General features: G+C 51.9%; 1 protein-coding gene across 1 annotated transcript; it reads left to right on the top strand.

Annotated features, from left to right (window-relative positions):
• The first annotated feature begins 1,653 nt into the window (after positions 1 to 1,653).
• On the top strand, positions 1,654 to 14,993 carry NAA40 (N-alpha-acetyltransferase 40, NatD catalytic subunit). The gene is made up of 8 exons (XM_019645574.1): positions 1,654 to 1,855; positions 7,669 to 7,764; positions 8,696 to 8,748; positions 11,050 to 11,145; positions 11,233 to 11,391; positions 11,571 to 11,654; positions 12,074 to 12,151; positions 12,423 to 14,993. The coding sequence occupies exons 1-8, from the start codon at positions 1,850 to 1,852 to the stop codon at positions 12,562 to 12,564; spliced, it is 714 nt and encodes a 237-aa protein (XP_019501119.1). The 5' UTR covers positions 1,654 to 1,849; the 3' UTR covers positions 12,565 to 14,993.
• The last annotated feature ends 1,039 nt before the right edge of the window (positions 14,994 to 16,032 follow it).

Genomic DNA, 16,032 nt, shown 5'->3' with positions numbered 1-16,032 from the left:
ACAGCAACTTGTCTGTTCCCCTTCCCCTGATTCATCAGTGCTGTTCCCCTCCCCAATTCCCCAATAAAATCTTTATTTTATTATTATTATTATTATTTTAGAATTACAATTTTTTTTTAAAGATTTTTATTGGGTAATTGGGAGGATGGGAACAGTGCTGGGGAATTAGGGGAAGGGGAACAGACAAGTTGCTGTCGTTTTTGTTCTTCAATCTAGTTGTGGAGGACGCTGCTTCACTGGCCCAAGTTGGCACCATCATCGCGCTCTTCCCTGGCAGAGGCAGATCAGTCGCCAGCTTCTGGACGGCCGCTCACTGCGGCTGTTGGCCGCTCACGCTGGCTGCTGGCTACATACAGTAGCCCATGGCAACCCACTGCTACAGGGACTGCAGCCCACGCCGTCGCCGGCGACTCAGCAGCCCAGCTCCAGGTTGAGCTGTTGTTCAGTATCTTAGCTGTAGAGGGCAGTGTCACTGGCCCTCATATGTGGGATCCGAACCGGGGCCCTCTGGCATCCCAAGCGAGTTCTTAACCATCGCGCCACTCGGCCGGCTGCCCAATAAAATCTTTAAACAAACAAACAAACAAACAAAAAACTATAAACCCTGCTTTTCCTTATCCTCCTTCCTTGCTTTATTTTTCTCCATAGAACCTATATCATCTAACGTATTATGTATCTGCCTCCTCCTAGAATATAAGTTCTATGAGAACAGTGTCTTTTCTGTTATTGTTTTCTTTGCTGCCCAAAACAGTGCCTGGCATACGGTAGGGACTCAGTAAATGTTTGAGTGCCTGTTTGGGGGCATTCACTATGCTGAGCACTGAAGATAGGATAATAAACACAACCTGACAGTCTGTGAAGCTTAAGTCTTGGGTAGCATTTCTCCAATTTTCATGAGTTAGGCCTTACCTGGGGAGCTGTTAGGAGCGAAGACTCTGGCTCCACCCTGGATTTTCTGGGAATAGATCCCAGGGGTGTACATGGTGCACAAGCTACAGGGGTGTTTCCGATGCAAGTCATGTGAGGGTCACGTTCTGGTCTTCTGGGATAGACTGAAATACTGTCCAGGACGCCTGGGGTCTCATTTTCACAGCACCGTCCACTCTCCGTTAAACAGTTGTTACATGACTGTTTCCTCTCTAAAGTGTTTTGGGCTGCAGCGGCACCTTGTTCTTCTCTGTGGCCCGTCGGCTCAGCACAGCGTAGGTGCCAGTAAATGTTTATTGAGAGAGCGAGTGAATGAATGAATGGTGACAAGATGGGTGAATGAATAACGAGACTCTGGTTAGAAAGCAATTTCAAGAATTTAAGATCTAGAAGGTGAGAAAGTTTTCAAAGACTTCCCCTGTGAGGGGCTAGGATTTCAGAGGTCGTGACGCGTTTGGTTGTCTGTGAAGGTGGCTGCTCCTCCGGCTGTCTGGGGCCTGGCGTGGCCGCAGAGATGCGGAGCGCACAGGCAGCGAGGCCACCCAGCCGGCTTCCCAGAGGCCGGCTTCTTGTCCAGCGCTGCCGTTGCCATAGCTACAGACGCAGCCTGGAGAGGAGGGGGCGGGCCTGGGGTTACGTCATTCCTAGCGCGACGCTGCTCTGCGCCTCCCGCCTCTCGGCTTGCTAGACCCTCCGCCCGCCTTCCGAGCTCTCCACCTGCACGCCTCCCCCGCACGCCCCCTCTCACGGCTCTGCGCAGGCGCAATGCTCACTAGGCGCGCGGAGGAGCCCACGAGGCGCATGCGCGGTGCTGTGCCCGCCGCCGCTGTGGTGTCGCCGCTGCCGCCGTAGCCGCCGTTGCCACCTCCCTGCCGGCAAGTGTGGGAAGGAGGAGCCGAGGGCCGCCGCCGCCGTTGCCGCCATGGGGGTGAGTGAGGCAGGGAGAGGGGAAGCGAGGGCCGGGAGCGTTTCCCGCTCCCTTCGTCCCCTGCGCCCCCATTGTTACTGAACCCCCTCTCACGTGACCCCGACCCCCTCCGGCCTCACGTGACCCCCAGCCCCCACATGACCCAATTCCCCAATTCTAGGTGTCCCCGCTAGTCCCAGCCTGAGAGTCCCCTGGGGAGCCCCCTTCTCGGGGCCCCACCCCCTTGGGTTCCCCCCCCTTCGAGTCGCGCCCGCCCTGCCTTCCTGCCTGACCTGCTATCTTCTTAGCCACCTCCTCCCAACCCCCACGCGGACCTTGGGGTATTCCCCCTACCCCCAGGGGTCACCGTCACCTGGTTGTCACCGGCTTCACGGCTTCCCGCACCTTAGGCCAGCCCTGGCTTGGAGGTAACAGGCCCAGAGAAAAGAAGGCACCCAGCCAAGGTCAAATATGCAGTGACGGGGGGCCAGACCCCGACTCGGGAATCCCCGACCGCTGCACTTCCCGCTACTCGGATTCTCAGTGAAGCCGGTTCCCCTGCTCGCTTTCGAAACCTCTCCACCAGGTTCCTCCTGCTACTGAAGCAGTCTTCCTTTTCATCAGAGACCTGCCTTCACGGCCTTCTAGATGCAGTGAGGTGGTGCTTATTATTACCTGACTTATTAGCAATCTTAGTACTGCAGGTGGCTTTGCACAGGGAAGCTGTGCAGAAGGTGAGCAGGGGGCTGATGGGGAGGGACCACTGACGATGGCCTCAGCCGTTATGGATAGTGACCACTGTTCTGTGCAAGGCCACCTGGAGGTGCATTTTATGCCCTTCCCTGGCACGTGCTGATAGAGGGTTGGCAGAAGTTATGCGCATGTTTCTATGAGTTCACCTTCCTAAGTCCCATATATACAGACTTTTCCTCACCTTTAGGGAGCCCTGACTTTGGAGCCAGAGCTACTTCAGTCCCAGCCCCATTCGCTGACTAGCAGCATGATATTGTGCTAGTGACATGGCCTTCCAGAACTTGAATTTCCTCAGCTATGTGATAAGTATGATGGTACCTTCCCTTTAGAACAGATTTGAGGACTCAATGAGATAGTGGATGTAAATAACCAACTAGGTGCCTCCTAAACAGTGGCTGTTATTTTTGCCTGGATTCTCAGCCTTTACTTTAGTTATCTAAAATAGATGTGTGCTATTTTTAACCCATTGGGTTTGTCTCTGCTGTTACTAACCTAGATTTTTTTTTCAAATAGTTATTGACTGAACAAATCAACTTGTTAGACACAAATTGTTGTCTAATCCATGTCAAAGCACTTTATGTAATGCATGTCAAAACACCTTCATCATTTTTCAACAAGGAATTTTGGATACCATGTATTTCATATGTAGAAAATTAAGTCTAGACACTTTAGTCACATTTAACCTAGACTGGGGTGAAAGGTCCCAGATCCAGCTCTTGTTGAAACTAAATGAAACCTGTGTTCTGGGTATCACTCGGTGTCTCCCCAGCATCGGCCACTATAGACTAAGCAGAAAGCAAGAAGCATAACACACCGTTCTGGCTCAGCACTTCCTCATTGCTGAGCTGAAGCAGCAGGCCTCAGAGATACTGCGATCCTTGCTTCCTGTAGGGCCCCCGTCTTATTACTCACACACTTTGCAGACGTGTTTCTCAGAACGGCCCCTACCTAGTCTCTTCTGGCCTAAAAGTCACTGCAAAAGAGAGACTTGAATTTTCCTCCCTGAAACAGAGCTGGAACCCTCTCGTTATCCTCATTCCTCATGGGTGGGGGCTATGGACCCCCCACTCCAGAGGTGTCAGGAAGGTCATCCTAGTGGTCACCCCCTAGCAGGGGGCCCTGCTCCATTTGACGGCCTGACCACAGGCTGGGAGAGAGTGGCATCAGATGGAGGAGCAGCATTCTCCTCAAAGCTCTTTTGCCTTTGTGGTGCCGCATAGGTGTTGCTTTCAGGAATTAGAATTTAGATCTGTCTCCCTTTGCCCAAAACAGATTCTTTTTGGATCCTGGATACTTTGTGGGATGGAGGCGGTGACACTGAAAATCTAAGCAATGCCAAATTCCTTTTCTGAAAGGGGCCTCCTGCCCCCATCTGGTGTTTTTGTTGTTAAATTTCTCCATGTGATCCCTGGCAGTCAGAGAACTGCATGCAGAGACGCTACTGGGTAGGAGTAGCAAGGGGAGGGGTTTCACAGCTACGTGTGAAAACAGCGTTTATGTCACTATAATAACAAGTGCCATATATTGGGCTGTCGGAAAAGTCATGACATATTTTTTCTGTTTTTCGTTGCAAAAATGCGTCATGACTTTTCCGACAACCCAATAAATGTAATTGATGTAGTGGAGGGAGCATGGACTCGAGGGTTCAGACCTGGATTTGAATCTTGGCTAATTCATTCATTCATCAGGTATGAACTGAGTACCTACTGTTTGCTGAACACTGGGTGTACACTGGCAAATAAAGCACATGTGACCTCTCCCTCCTGGAGTGTATAGTCTGGTGGGAGTGGAGGGAGGAGGGTGATAGGAAGACTTCTTTGAAAATTGTGTTCACTGGCTCTGTGACCCTGAAAGTTGTCTAATCTCTCTGTGCGTCAGTTTTCTCATCAAAGAAGTGGGCACACATACCTTGCTGAGCTATAAAGATTAAAATAAGTCATCTTTAGTAAAGCACTAGCAGAGTGCCTCACACTAGTGGGTCCATGTAAACACAAGTCCTTACTATAAAGAATTTTTATATCTAGTTCCTTCTACTATTTTGTCCTCACAGCAGTCCTGGGAGGTGGAGGCCTTGTTAGCCCCATTTTATGGATGTGGAAATTGAGGTTCAGATAAACCGAGTAGCTTGCTGAAAAGAGATTAAATAACTTGCCCAAAGTCACACAGCTATTAACTAGAAAAGCTGAGAATCAAATCCAGGTCTCTTGACTCAAAATCCCACACTCTCTTTATTATATAAAGCTCCCTTGGGAGAGACACTTAACCACAATGAGCTTTTCTGTTCACTGTGCTTATTTCCCATTTTAATTAGGAGAATTTTCCTGTGTCCCTGCAGGATAGTCTTACCTCCTCAAGGCAGGGCAAAGCTAATTGGAACAGTAGGAGACCACTTTTCCTACTGTGTGCTAGTTTGGGGGTAGCCCCAGCTTGTCTGGCCCAGCCTGCTGCCGCCTGCCTCATAACCCTGCGTGCAGGCAGCAAAGTGCCTAAGGGACTCTTTCATTATCTGCAGCCTGGGGCCATGGCAGCCCCAAGCCTCACTCTAAGGATTGCACAAACGAGCCCATAAATCTCCTGGAGGCCCAGGGTTGGCCCTCCTGCTGCTTGTGCTTAGGAATTACTTACTTCATGTGCTTAGAAATGAGATGCTATGGAGGGAACCCACGTTTCAGGGCTTTCTGGGTCCCAGGAGTTGGACTTTCTATCCACCACCTTTGATCCTTTAGCTCTGTATCATAAGAGAGAGCTAGCATACAGGATGGAGCAGGGAGGTTTCCACTGCCGTGTAGGTGTGCTGACTTCTGACCTATCGTTATAGCTGTTCCATGAGGCCAGCATTGCGTCCCCATTTTCCCTCAGATGGGAGTTTATTTCCACAGGTCATGCCAGGGGCGGCAGGAGGAGCATTGGCCTGGCCTGATGATGCCAAAGCTCATGTTCTTTCTGCCCCATCGCACAGCCCTGGAGACCTTCTGTGTCAGGTTTCCCTGTTCCCTTAGCCCTACCTCAGTGTGGAGGTAGGGTCTGGGGTGGCATGGTGTTGGCATGCCGTACCTGCCCTTACCAAGTCCAAAGAGTAATGAGAAATGAGGGCTCCCGAGGTATCATCTTGACCTTACCTTGGCCGGGCGAGAAGGTCTTTGATACTGACGTAGGCTCTCCCAGTGGGAGACAGCATGGCTGGTAGAACAAACACTGGATCTGTGGCCCAGCCCTTGGGATTGAGTGTCCCCTCTACCATTTGCTCTCTGGGGAGCTCTGAATGAGTCACACCATCCCTGTGAGCCTCAGTTTCCATGTGTAAAGGAGGTGATGATTTCTGCCCTGGAAATTGAACCAGATAATGTTTGTGAAAGCACTGTGCAAGCTGAGTGTGTCTCAGTGTTGTCTTGCAACCCAAATTCCCAGAGGAAAAGATGGATGCTCTAAGATTTATATGTGGTACAGGGGGGCTAGTTCTGTCCCCAGATCCCAGCATTATGAAGACAGTCTCTTCTGTCTGTTCCTTTTTCTAGGAAGGTAAGAAATGGGATCTAGCCTGGCTTCCAGCACAGTGCTCAGCCTGCAGATAATACTGGGTTGTCGGAAAAGTCATGACGTATTTTTTTCTGTTTTTCGTTGCAAAAATGCGTCATGACTTTTCCGACAACCCAATGCATAGCTGGTGTTGGGTGAGTGTGTACCTGGAGGAGCAATATCCCCGTTAGTTCTTGGTATCTGAGCTCTTGCCTCCTGGGTGCTTAAAGTAGGAGTTAAGCGGTGTCATTCCTTGGGGAACCGAAGGCAGAATTTATCCTGAGAAACTTTGCAGCCACTAGTTTTTCAATTCACCCATTCCTGGGGCCAATCAGTACCTGCTAAGGTGTGATTGGAGGTAGTAGAACCTCTCTCTCTGATGAGCTCAGGGAGGAGAGGGGGCAGTTGGTAAAAAGCAGAGCCATCTTCCCAGGGCCTGGGGTGCCTCTGGACTCGGGCTGGGTGTGCTGCTGTGGTCCTGGGGAGCGAGAACAAGAACTGTCATGTACTGAGCATGTGTGCCATAGTACCCCTCAGGAGCTTAGCACCTCCACAGAGGTATTAAGGGCCCCGCTCATCAGATGAGGAAAGGGCTCAGAGAAGGGTTTCCCCGAAGACTGCAGGGACTGAAGAACAGAGAGGCTTTGGGTAAGGTCTGTCAGACTCCAGAGCTGGGCTCTCTCCCTGTGTTACCAGCTTTTTACGGGAAGACAAGAAGGTCCACTTAGGCCTGAGAGAACCCCACATGAGCCTCAGGATAGAATCTGCCCTGGATGCGGTTGTGGCTGGTTTGCTGGTTGCCCCTCTGTGCAAGGACAGCCTCCCTTTGCTCCTCCCTGCTGCTGGTGTGGCTGCAAGTTGGCCTTGCTGACCACGTGTCAGCATGGCCTCTGTCCCCAGGTGAACCCCTTGGGGCCCTTCACTCTACTGTGACGCTACTAGGTGCGTGGTGTGCCTGCCACTCACTGGCCTTGGCTGAGCAGCATGTCTGGGGGACGGCTGACTCCTTAAGCCCGAGTGCCCTGGCCCTGGCTTAGAAGGGGGCCCAGCTCCCAAAGCAGCTGCCCCCAGACCAGAGCCTTGTCTCCTGAAGCTGGAAGACATTGAAAAGGCTCTGAATAAAAGGACACTTAGGAACAGCTGCCATCGACCACCTCAGATGCCATCTCCTCCCTGAAACCTGCCCTGAGTGTTTAAAGTTAGCTGTTCCCTCCTTAGGAGGGGATTGGTGGGTGAATATTTATTAGGCACCTGCTGGGGGCCAGGCTCTGCTGCCAGCATCCTCATTGACATGGGCAAGAGATCTTCACAGTGACCCAACAGCCCCGAGGGTCCGTGCTCTTCCTGACACGGAAGCCAGGGAGTCTTGTGATGCTCCTAGGATCTCACGACTAGAACATGCTTGCGTCTTTCCCACCCCAACAAGTCTGTGGCAGCCAGGATTGGAAGTTCCTGCTACCGAGGCCAGGCCTATGGACACAGGGACAGACCCTTAGGTCCTCAAAGGGAGTCAAGCCTTTGTTGGCCACAGCCCTTCTAGCCAACTTGGCTTTTCTCTGTTGCAGAGGAAGTCGAGCAAAGCAAAGGAGAAGAAGCAGAAACGGTTGGAGGAGCGAGCAGCCATGGATGCCGTCTGTGCCAAAGTGGATGCCGCCAACAGGGTGACTCTCCCCTCCTTCCCAGCCCCTTCCTCCTGGAACTGCAACTTGGCTTTTAATTTGACTTCTTTTGGCACCACCTTGTGGCAGAATTGTGTTACTACCGCCCTTACCTCCGCTGCCTCCTTGTGGGGAGGGGAATGAGGGGGAGTGTTGAGGAGGGCCAGCGATTGGCCCACTGTGCAGGGAAATGTGAATTCACGTTGGAAGTGGCTGCTCCTCTCGGTTGGTTTCCTCCTTACCGACAGAAGAGGGTCTGGAGAAAATTTTGGTAGGATTTTGGATTTTGGGGAGGAAACCTTCCTCATAAAATGTGGTATAATTTTCTTGCTCATGCCTTCAAGCTTTTACTGACTTCCTGTGAAGTACCAGCGGCTGTGCTGAGAATGGGAAGGTGCAGGTGCCTGGTTTCAAGGGGCCGCAGTCGGGAGGAGTAGCCGTGAATCTGAGCACCAGATGAGCCCAGCTTTCAAGCTGAACCAGAGAGATTCTGGTCATCCTTCCTGTCCCCTCTTATCCCATGTTTTATTATTCTTTTAGCCCACTCAGTAAACAGTCCACATTTATAAGGATATGGTTCAGGGATGTGATGGTTCCATTTTGGGTTTTGGCCAGATGAGGTTAGCTCGGGGCTTCCTAGAAGTATGCAGGTGGGTCTGATGGCCTCTCCTCTTCTCTGGGTCCTGAGCAGGTTGTATGCCCATGGACCTGTAATAGTATTAGGCCGGTAAAGTCTCTTCTGTCCCGGCAAAGGAAGCTAACTTATTAAAGCCTCCCTCCTACATGTGATTTCAAAGCTGAGGCAGGCGGAGAGTGCGAGTGAGGGTGTTCCTGGGCCCAGGAGCTAAGACGTGGGGCTGTTGGGCTTCAGGGCAGAGCCTGTGACTCTGCCGCACGTGTGTTTGTGCTACTCCTCTTTTCTTTCCCTCCACAGCTTGGAGACCCTCTAGAGGCTTTCCCAGTGTTCAAGAAATATGATCGAAATGGGTGAGTGTCCGGCTTTCCTAACTTGCCGCTGAGTGTTCAGGAATTCACCTTCCCAGAGTAGGCGTCTCCAGACTCCAGTTTTCACATTTTTCTTTGTTAGGAAAAAGCAGAAATGGTGGCTAGTATCCTGTTGATAGAAAATCCCCCAGTTAGGGTGACAAAGGAATCCATAAATGAGCCAAGATTGTATAATCTCAGACTGATGTCTCTAGGACTTGTTATTCTCTCCAGACCAAGAATCACAGAGCTGAGACACTTGAAAAACCATCTAGGCCAACTCTCTTTTTATACAGGGGGAAACTGAGGTGCAGAGACGTTGAGTGAGATTCCTGAGCTTAGAGCTTCTCTCTGGCAGCCAAGGGGCTTTTAATTCCCAATCCAGTGCTCTTTCCCTCAGTGTATAGTGTAGTATAATTGTTAAAAGCCACTTACTGGCTTTGTGACCCTGGACAAATACTTCACCTCTCAGTGCTTCAATTTTCTAATTGGAGATGGCTCTAATAATAGTACCTTCCTAATGGAGTCATCGGGAGGATTAGCTGTAAAGCCTTAGTGCCTGGAGCGTACTAAAAGCTAGATCAGGGTGAGCTGTTATTACTACTGTTATTATTACCAACCCAGTGTACTGTAGGATCTGGATTAAAGTCCCTGTCTCCTTTCTGTCTTCTTGGTTTATAAAATAGGAAGCGTAATCTGTCCTATCAGAGAGGCGTTGGCTGAGGGAGAAATGGGGGTTGTGGTCTTAGGGAATCACAGGTATGGGTTTGAATCATAACTGTGCCTCTTATTAACCACACTTGGACAAGTCAGCCCTACTCTGCAAGCCCCATTTTTAATCTGTTAAATGAAGGAAAGGTGCCAAATTTGCAAGGTGGTTTTAAGGAGGGAAGAGAACGTATCAAGCTCTGGAAGTAGCAGCTGGTGTGAGTATTTTAATGAACAAGGTAAACTAATGCAAATATTTGAATTATGAAGTAAAGACTAGTGTAGTAGGCAACAGTGTTTGCTTTTCAGAGCTGTATCTGGATTTCATAGTACCACGCTAATTTATTCATCCTCCTTCCTGCCTGCGATCAGACGCATTGTAGTTCCTCTGGTAGCTGTGCCATTCAGTTTCTGGGAAGGCCTTCACGTAGTTTACAGACCCCTTATGTGCTGCTCTTAGCATCCGTACTCATTCCCGCTGACTTCCAGAAACTTGAAGCAGCTCTGAAGCATCGCGGCCAGCAGACTCTGGGCTCGTCAGTGCCTGCAATGTGGTGTGATTGGTGTGGCCGGTAGCCTACAGACATGAACTTTAAGAACTCATATTAGCAGAGCGTTTATACCTGCAGACAGCCCTTTGGAAAAGACATCGCTCAGCAGATTCAGTGCTGTGTTTGGGCTTTTGTGACTACTGCGTGGTCACTGCTTACAAAGAAAGGAAGGCTTCCCAGTCAGGAAGTTCCAAATTTACCAGGCTGAGCGCATGTGCAGCTCTCATGTCGTGCTAGTCACAGAGGTGAGGGTGGATTCCAGTGGGAATATTTTCTGAGGGGTCATGTCAGAGGTCACTGAAAGTTACTGGAATGGGAGCTTTCTAAGGCTTCCAAGTTGCTGGCTTCCGAATGTGGCCCTACCTAGGGCATGTGATTTCCCAGTTTGGCCAAGGCGTTTATCTATAATTTATTTAAATTTCATTTATTAGAAGTAAATACCAGATTAAGATACCTTAATTCCTACAGCATTTATTAGTTTAGGAAAACAGTGTGGGGTTTGCTTCGCTGTATCCTCAGAGGAGGCAGGAGGCGGCAGGCAGGACTCCTCAGACGGGATTGGGGGCCGGGATTGGGGGCCATAGTCTTCTCGAGAGCCTGAGGTCACCCGGACACTTTCAAAGGAGAGGTAGATAAGAAAGAAAAGGTCCCAAGGGGCCCGCCCAGTCAGGAGTCAGTTCAGAATTAAAGCAACAGTAAAAATGCTGAAGGGCAAGAGTTAAGGGAACAGAGCAGACTCTAGTGTTTATAACAAAGTGCAGAAGAGAGGGTGGTAGCAAGAGGGACAGTTTACAAAGTGCCGAGTCCGATAAGGGCGTGTAGGGGAGGCAGGAAATGGGACTTGTGGTCAGGGTGGTGGGCCTGCGATGACAGTTGTTAATCTCGGCCCAAAAGGCTTAGTTCCTGCACAGGCACCTCCTGTAGTTATGTCCAGGAAGGCTTGGCTTGGCCTAGCTGAGATCAGGCACGCCTCCCTGCCAGGCCTTCAGGCCAGCAGGCAGCGCCGGGCCGGAGCCGGCCCCACGGCCTCTGTTCCTCTCCTCAGGTTAAACGTGTCCATTGAATGTAAGCGAGTGTCTGGACTGGAGCCAGCCACCGTGGATTGGGCTTTCGACCTGACCAAAACCAACATGCAAACCATGTAAGCACACCCTGATGGGGCGTCTCTCCCCCAGGCCCGCTTTCCTATTTCAGAGTTCCCAGGCCTGACTGCCCCCCAATTTCTCAGGTATGAGCAAAGCGAGTGGGGCTGGAAGGACCGAGAGAAACGGGAGGAAATGACAGATGACCGAGCCTGGTATCTCATTGCTTGGGAAAACAAGTCGGTCCCTGTTGCCTTTTCTCACTTCCGGTTTGATGTGGAGTGCGGGGATGAAGTCCTGTACTGGTAGGAGCCCCGGCTTGGGGGTGCGGTGTGTCGGGGGAGACCCTGGTGCTGCTCTTGGCACTCCAGTGGGTGTCAAAGTCCACTGCACCTGCCTGGGTCTGCATGCCACCAGGGGCCGCAGGCTCTTGTGACAGGCCCTGCCGCCCCTTCACGCTCACGTCCCTGCTTTCTTCATCCAGCTACGAAGTGCAGTTGGAAAGCAAGGTACGGCGGAAAGGCCTGGGGAAGTTCCTCATACAGATCCTGCAGCTCATGGCCAATAGGTAAGGGCCACCCCACGTGTCTCCCAGTTGGAAGCAGCTGCCTCTGAGGCGGCCGCTGTTTTTCGAGCCTCCATGGAGGACAAGGCTCATGGGAATGTTTTGGAAGAAGGGCGTCTAGAGTCCTCTCAGCAAGATAGTCCCTGCCCTGCTGTGACCCTAGATTTTGTACATGCAGCTCAGTACATAATGGGGACGCAGAGGAAGTGGGGTAGCCAGTCAGGTGGGGGCCTGCTGCCTGTGCAGCCTCATCAGCTCCTAACAGAGGGAAGTGCTAAGCGCTGTGGGAGTCCAAGACAGGCTGGAGTCGGGCCTCAGGAGTGCTTCTCGGGCAAATGGGAGACGGCAGGCAGAGGCACGAGAGAGGAAGCAGGACTTAGCACCTGTCTCTTTCTGAAAGGTGTTCTCTGCTTTCTTCTCAGCACACAGATGAAGAAAGTTATGTTAACGGTATTTAAGCACAATCATGGCGCCTACCAGTTCTTCAGAGAAGCGCTGCAGTAAGGAGCTGGGCCCCGGTGTGGGACTCTGGGTGCAGGAGGTGCCTGCCTCAGGGCCTTTCTCCTACTCCTGGCCCCATTTATCCTGACGCCTGAGCTCCCGGTTCAGTGGTCATAGGGTTTGGGGATTGGTGGGATGATGTGGGAATACCCTCTGGCTTGGTCCCCTGCCCTACTAGGGGTAGAAAAATTCTCAGGCTTGGGAGGGGGATGCGGAGGGTGAGGCAGGCAGCTACCTGCAACCAATCCTGTCGCCCTGCCTGCCTTGCAGATTTGAAATCGACGACTCTTCCCCCAGCATGTCTGGTTGCTGTGGGGAGGACTGCTCCTACGAGATCCTGAGCCGGAGGACCAAGTTTGGGGACAGTCAGCACTCGCATGCGGGCGGGCACTGTGGTGGCTGCTGCCACTGAACCCCCAAGCCAGGACACTCTCTCCAAGGCCTGTCCTCTCCCCAGGTGCCCTCAGAGCTGTGGCCTCCTCAGCCCTGCCCGTGCCAGGCTGCATCCTGAGAGCGCAGACCCTGGGGAGGAGTGGTCCGAGCTGCCCCTCCTGTCTCCTGGAAGAGCAGAGTACCAGTGGGGAGCAGAGAGGAGAGGATGCTGAGGGAAGAGCTGGCAGAAGCCGGGGCATGAAGTCATCCTCGCACAGAGGCTGCCTTCTCACTCCACTCTTGTGCCCTTGAGCATGAGACTCCCAGTCTTCTCTGTAGCTAGATTCCTGATAGTCCCCACCCCCTGCCCTGCACACACACGCACGCTTGGACAAGCGGAGCGTTTATACCCACCTTTATGAAAGTCCTGGGAGTCCTGGGTCGGGATCTGGCTGGTCCCCAAAGAGGAATGGGCTCAGTGTAAGGTCTGGGAATAGAGAGGCTTCAGAGAGACTCATGCATTGTGGACGCAACACTCTGATGGAGACTATGGGGAGGTCTTTTATGCCACAACACAGGGAAGCAAGGGCGCTCTTTCTAGCTTTTATGGATCCACGGAGTGGAGTCATCCCAGGGCACCAGCCAACTCTGGGAAGAAGGCTGCCTCCTTCTCCGTCGCTGTGAGAGGAGCTGAGAGGACCAGGAACAAAGGATCGAATGGAGCCCGCCATGGGGACAGTTGCTTCTTTGGGCTTTTGGACTTTGCTGCATTCTAAGCAAACCTCTTGATCTCATGGCAGTGACTGACTAGAGTGTTTCATTCATAGGAAAAAGCCAGAGGTCCTGCCTGTTCCTGTCCCCTCACTACTCTTTCTCCCCCTGCCTCTCACCTCCACCCCAGATACCTCTGTTCTTACTCTCAAGGGGGAATAACATCAGGGAGCCCATCATCGTCCCCCAGGAGGACCCCTTGTTCCTGGCATGTTCAGTGCCATTTCCGCTCATATCTTGGTGCTGATAGCTCTCTGTGGGGGGGCATCCCTCTTCAGAGAGCCCCCAGCCAGCAGCAGGCCCTCTGCCTGCGCTCCCCAGCCTCGCCCCTTGCTGCCTCAGTGAGGCACTAGTACCACTGCCCTGGCTGGCAGCTCAGGCTGCAGCAGGAACCGCCTAGGTGGCCACGTCACCCTGTGGCAGCAGGCTGGAGCAGGGGAGAAGGCCTTCGTCTTCTCACAGGACAGGGTGCAGGGTCAGAGCTTACACTCGCCCTGATCTGTAGGCCTTGTTCCCGCTCCAGGGAAAAAAACGACCAAATTCTTATCCAGGAAAAAACACCTAACACCCCCTCCCCCCTTAAACATACTTGAGGCCTGCGTTAGGGAGTGTCCTAAAGTTCTAGCCTTTGAAGTTGCTGTCCTGGAAGTCGGGGTCCTTCTGACCTCAGAATCTGCTCACAGCCCTCCTCTGCCCCGACTCAGGCATCTGTGCTGGGGACCTCCCCAGAGCTGTTCCTGCTTCTCCCCCAGACCCTGCCTGTGCAGGGGCCTGTGCACAGCCTCTACCTGGCCCAGCCCCCGCTGAGCATTCTGTGTTGCTCTTGACCCCGCCAGCTGTGGCATGGGTCACTGCCTTGGAGAGGGCCCTGCAGCTTTACACTGGAATAAGCCCACCCGTGCCCTTGTCCTGCTGGCTCCCAGGGGATTTTACTCATGGGAGAGAGTTTCAGTTGTTGGGAGGGCATTGGTGGGCTCCTTCCAAGAATCATGGAACAACAAGCATGCTTAGGAAGAGTTTTCTCTAATCCCTGTCTTTCAAAGGACATAGAATGATAACTATTTATTGTCTTAGATCATGGATTTCTGATACCTCCCACTCAAGGGGACCAAAAGGAACCCCCAGTGTAAATCCCGCATAAGGTGAGTTCAGTGTATGTTGTCTCTTTCCAGTAATAGGACACCTGGAACCGAGCCCATTGGTGCCTGGGGCGCTTGGTGCCATGCCCTGCCTGTCCAGCCTCTGGCAGCCACCTCGGAAGGGCTGCTCGGGACGTCAGGGCTGGGGCAGGCGAGGCCTCGCTGCCTGAGTCAGCACGTCGCTCTTGTCGCTGTTGAGCCCGTTCAGTTCTTAACCATCAGTCTTTCTCCACTTCCCCAGGTCTTGGTTTTGAGAAACATAGCAGGCCTTTACCAGGCTTTTTTGTTGTTTGTTTGGGGCACATTAAAATATTCTTTAAGATTTTTTCTTTTTAGTTGTATCCACTCTTATTTCAGGTTATTTTTGTTGATGTCAAATGTGCACATGACATGTGTATGGTTCTTTTTAACCCTTTTTTTTAGAGGAAACTTTGAAGATAAACTCCTTGATATATATTTTTTCTTTAGCAACTTGTTATCACTGGAATCAAAGGGAAAAAATGATCTCTTTTTGCATTGGTTGTATTTGTATGTCACGAATAAAAGATACTTTGTTCAGCTGCTGGGATAGCTCCTGATGCTGAGGTGTCATGGGCAGTGTGTGGGCCCAGGATGTCCTGGGCCCTCAGCTGGTCACAACGTTGGGCCTAAACCCTGGGACGCACACAGCTGTGATGGCCCCACGCTCCTCCCTGTGAAAGAAGCTTCAGGCCTGAGAAACCTCAGTGTCAGGTGAGGAGCCAGAGGTGGGAACTGAGACCAAATGCATATGTTTGTGCCACTTCCCAGAATCCCTGGGTGGAAATCAGAGGTCGTCTGAGGGGCGCCAGCTTTGCATCCTGGAGAGAGTCCCAAGCCAAGCATTGTGACATCTGACATCTATGGCTGCACATAAATTTAAGTGTATTTGTGTGTGGGAGTTAGATGAGAATGTCAGTGTTTCTTTTCTCCCTTTTACTTTACTGGGTTACTCAGAATAGCCTCTCTCTTAAAAAGATTCCAACCCCCTCTTCTCTCCACTTCCAAAAGACAAGGCTCAAAGGAAGGGTAACGCATGTCGGTCCTGACAAGGCAGGAAGGTTATGAGCTGAGGAGGCTCCATCCAGTCCCTCGAATGTGACAGATGGAGCAATGCACCTTCTCTCCCGGGCGGGTGGGACTCCTGCCAGTTCTGTCCCAGGGCGAGCTGGGAGAAGAGGCAGGAAGTGGGCTGAGAGCTAGGGCTCGGAGGCACTTCCTGTGGTGCTCTTGTGTGGTGATCATATCTCTTGGAAGGTGGTGAGGGAGACCAGGATGGAGCCCTGGAGCCACATGTGTTTGTGCTCTGGCTGGGGACAGAGGAGCAGGGTTAATAGCTGCCCAGTGGGTGCCAGCATGTGGCCTCAGGCCTGTGAGCAGGGGCACACCCAGGGGATGGTTTGTGCAGCTGTCCTATCTTTGAGGCACAGAGAAAAGCAGCCTAGTCCTTGGGGAGGGAGTGCATTTCACTGGCTAATCAAACAACAGATTTCTCATGTGACAGAATCCTGCCCCCAAGTTCTTTGTTCCTTGAAGGCTGTTTTAATCCCAGGCAGGAATTCCTTGGGATGGCCAACCCC

This window comes from Hipposideros armiger, unplaced genomic scaffold, assembly GCF_001890085.2.
Source record: "Hipposideros armiger isolate ML-2016 unplaced genomic scaffold, ASM189008v1 scaffold_93, whole genome shotgun sequence".
NCBI lineage: Eukaryota > Metazoa > Chordata > Mammalia > Chiroptera > Hipposideridae > Hipposideros > Hipposideros armiger.
Note: the sequence above shows the minus strand (reverse complement) of the source record. Positions and strands in the feature narration are given on the sequence as shown.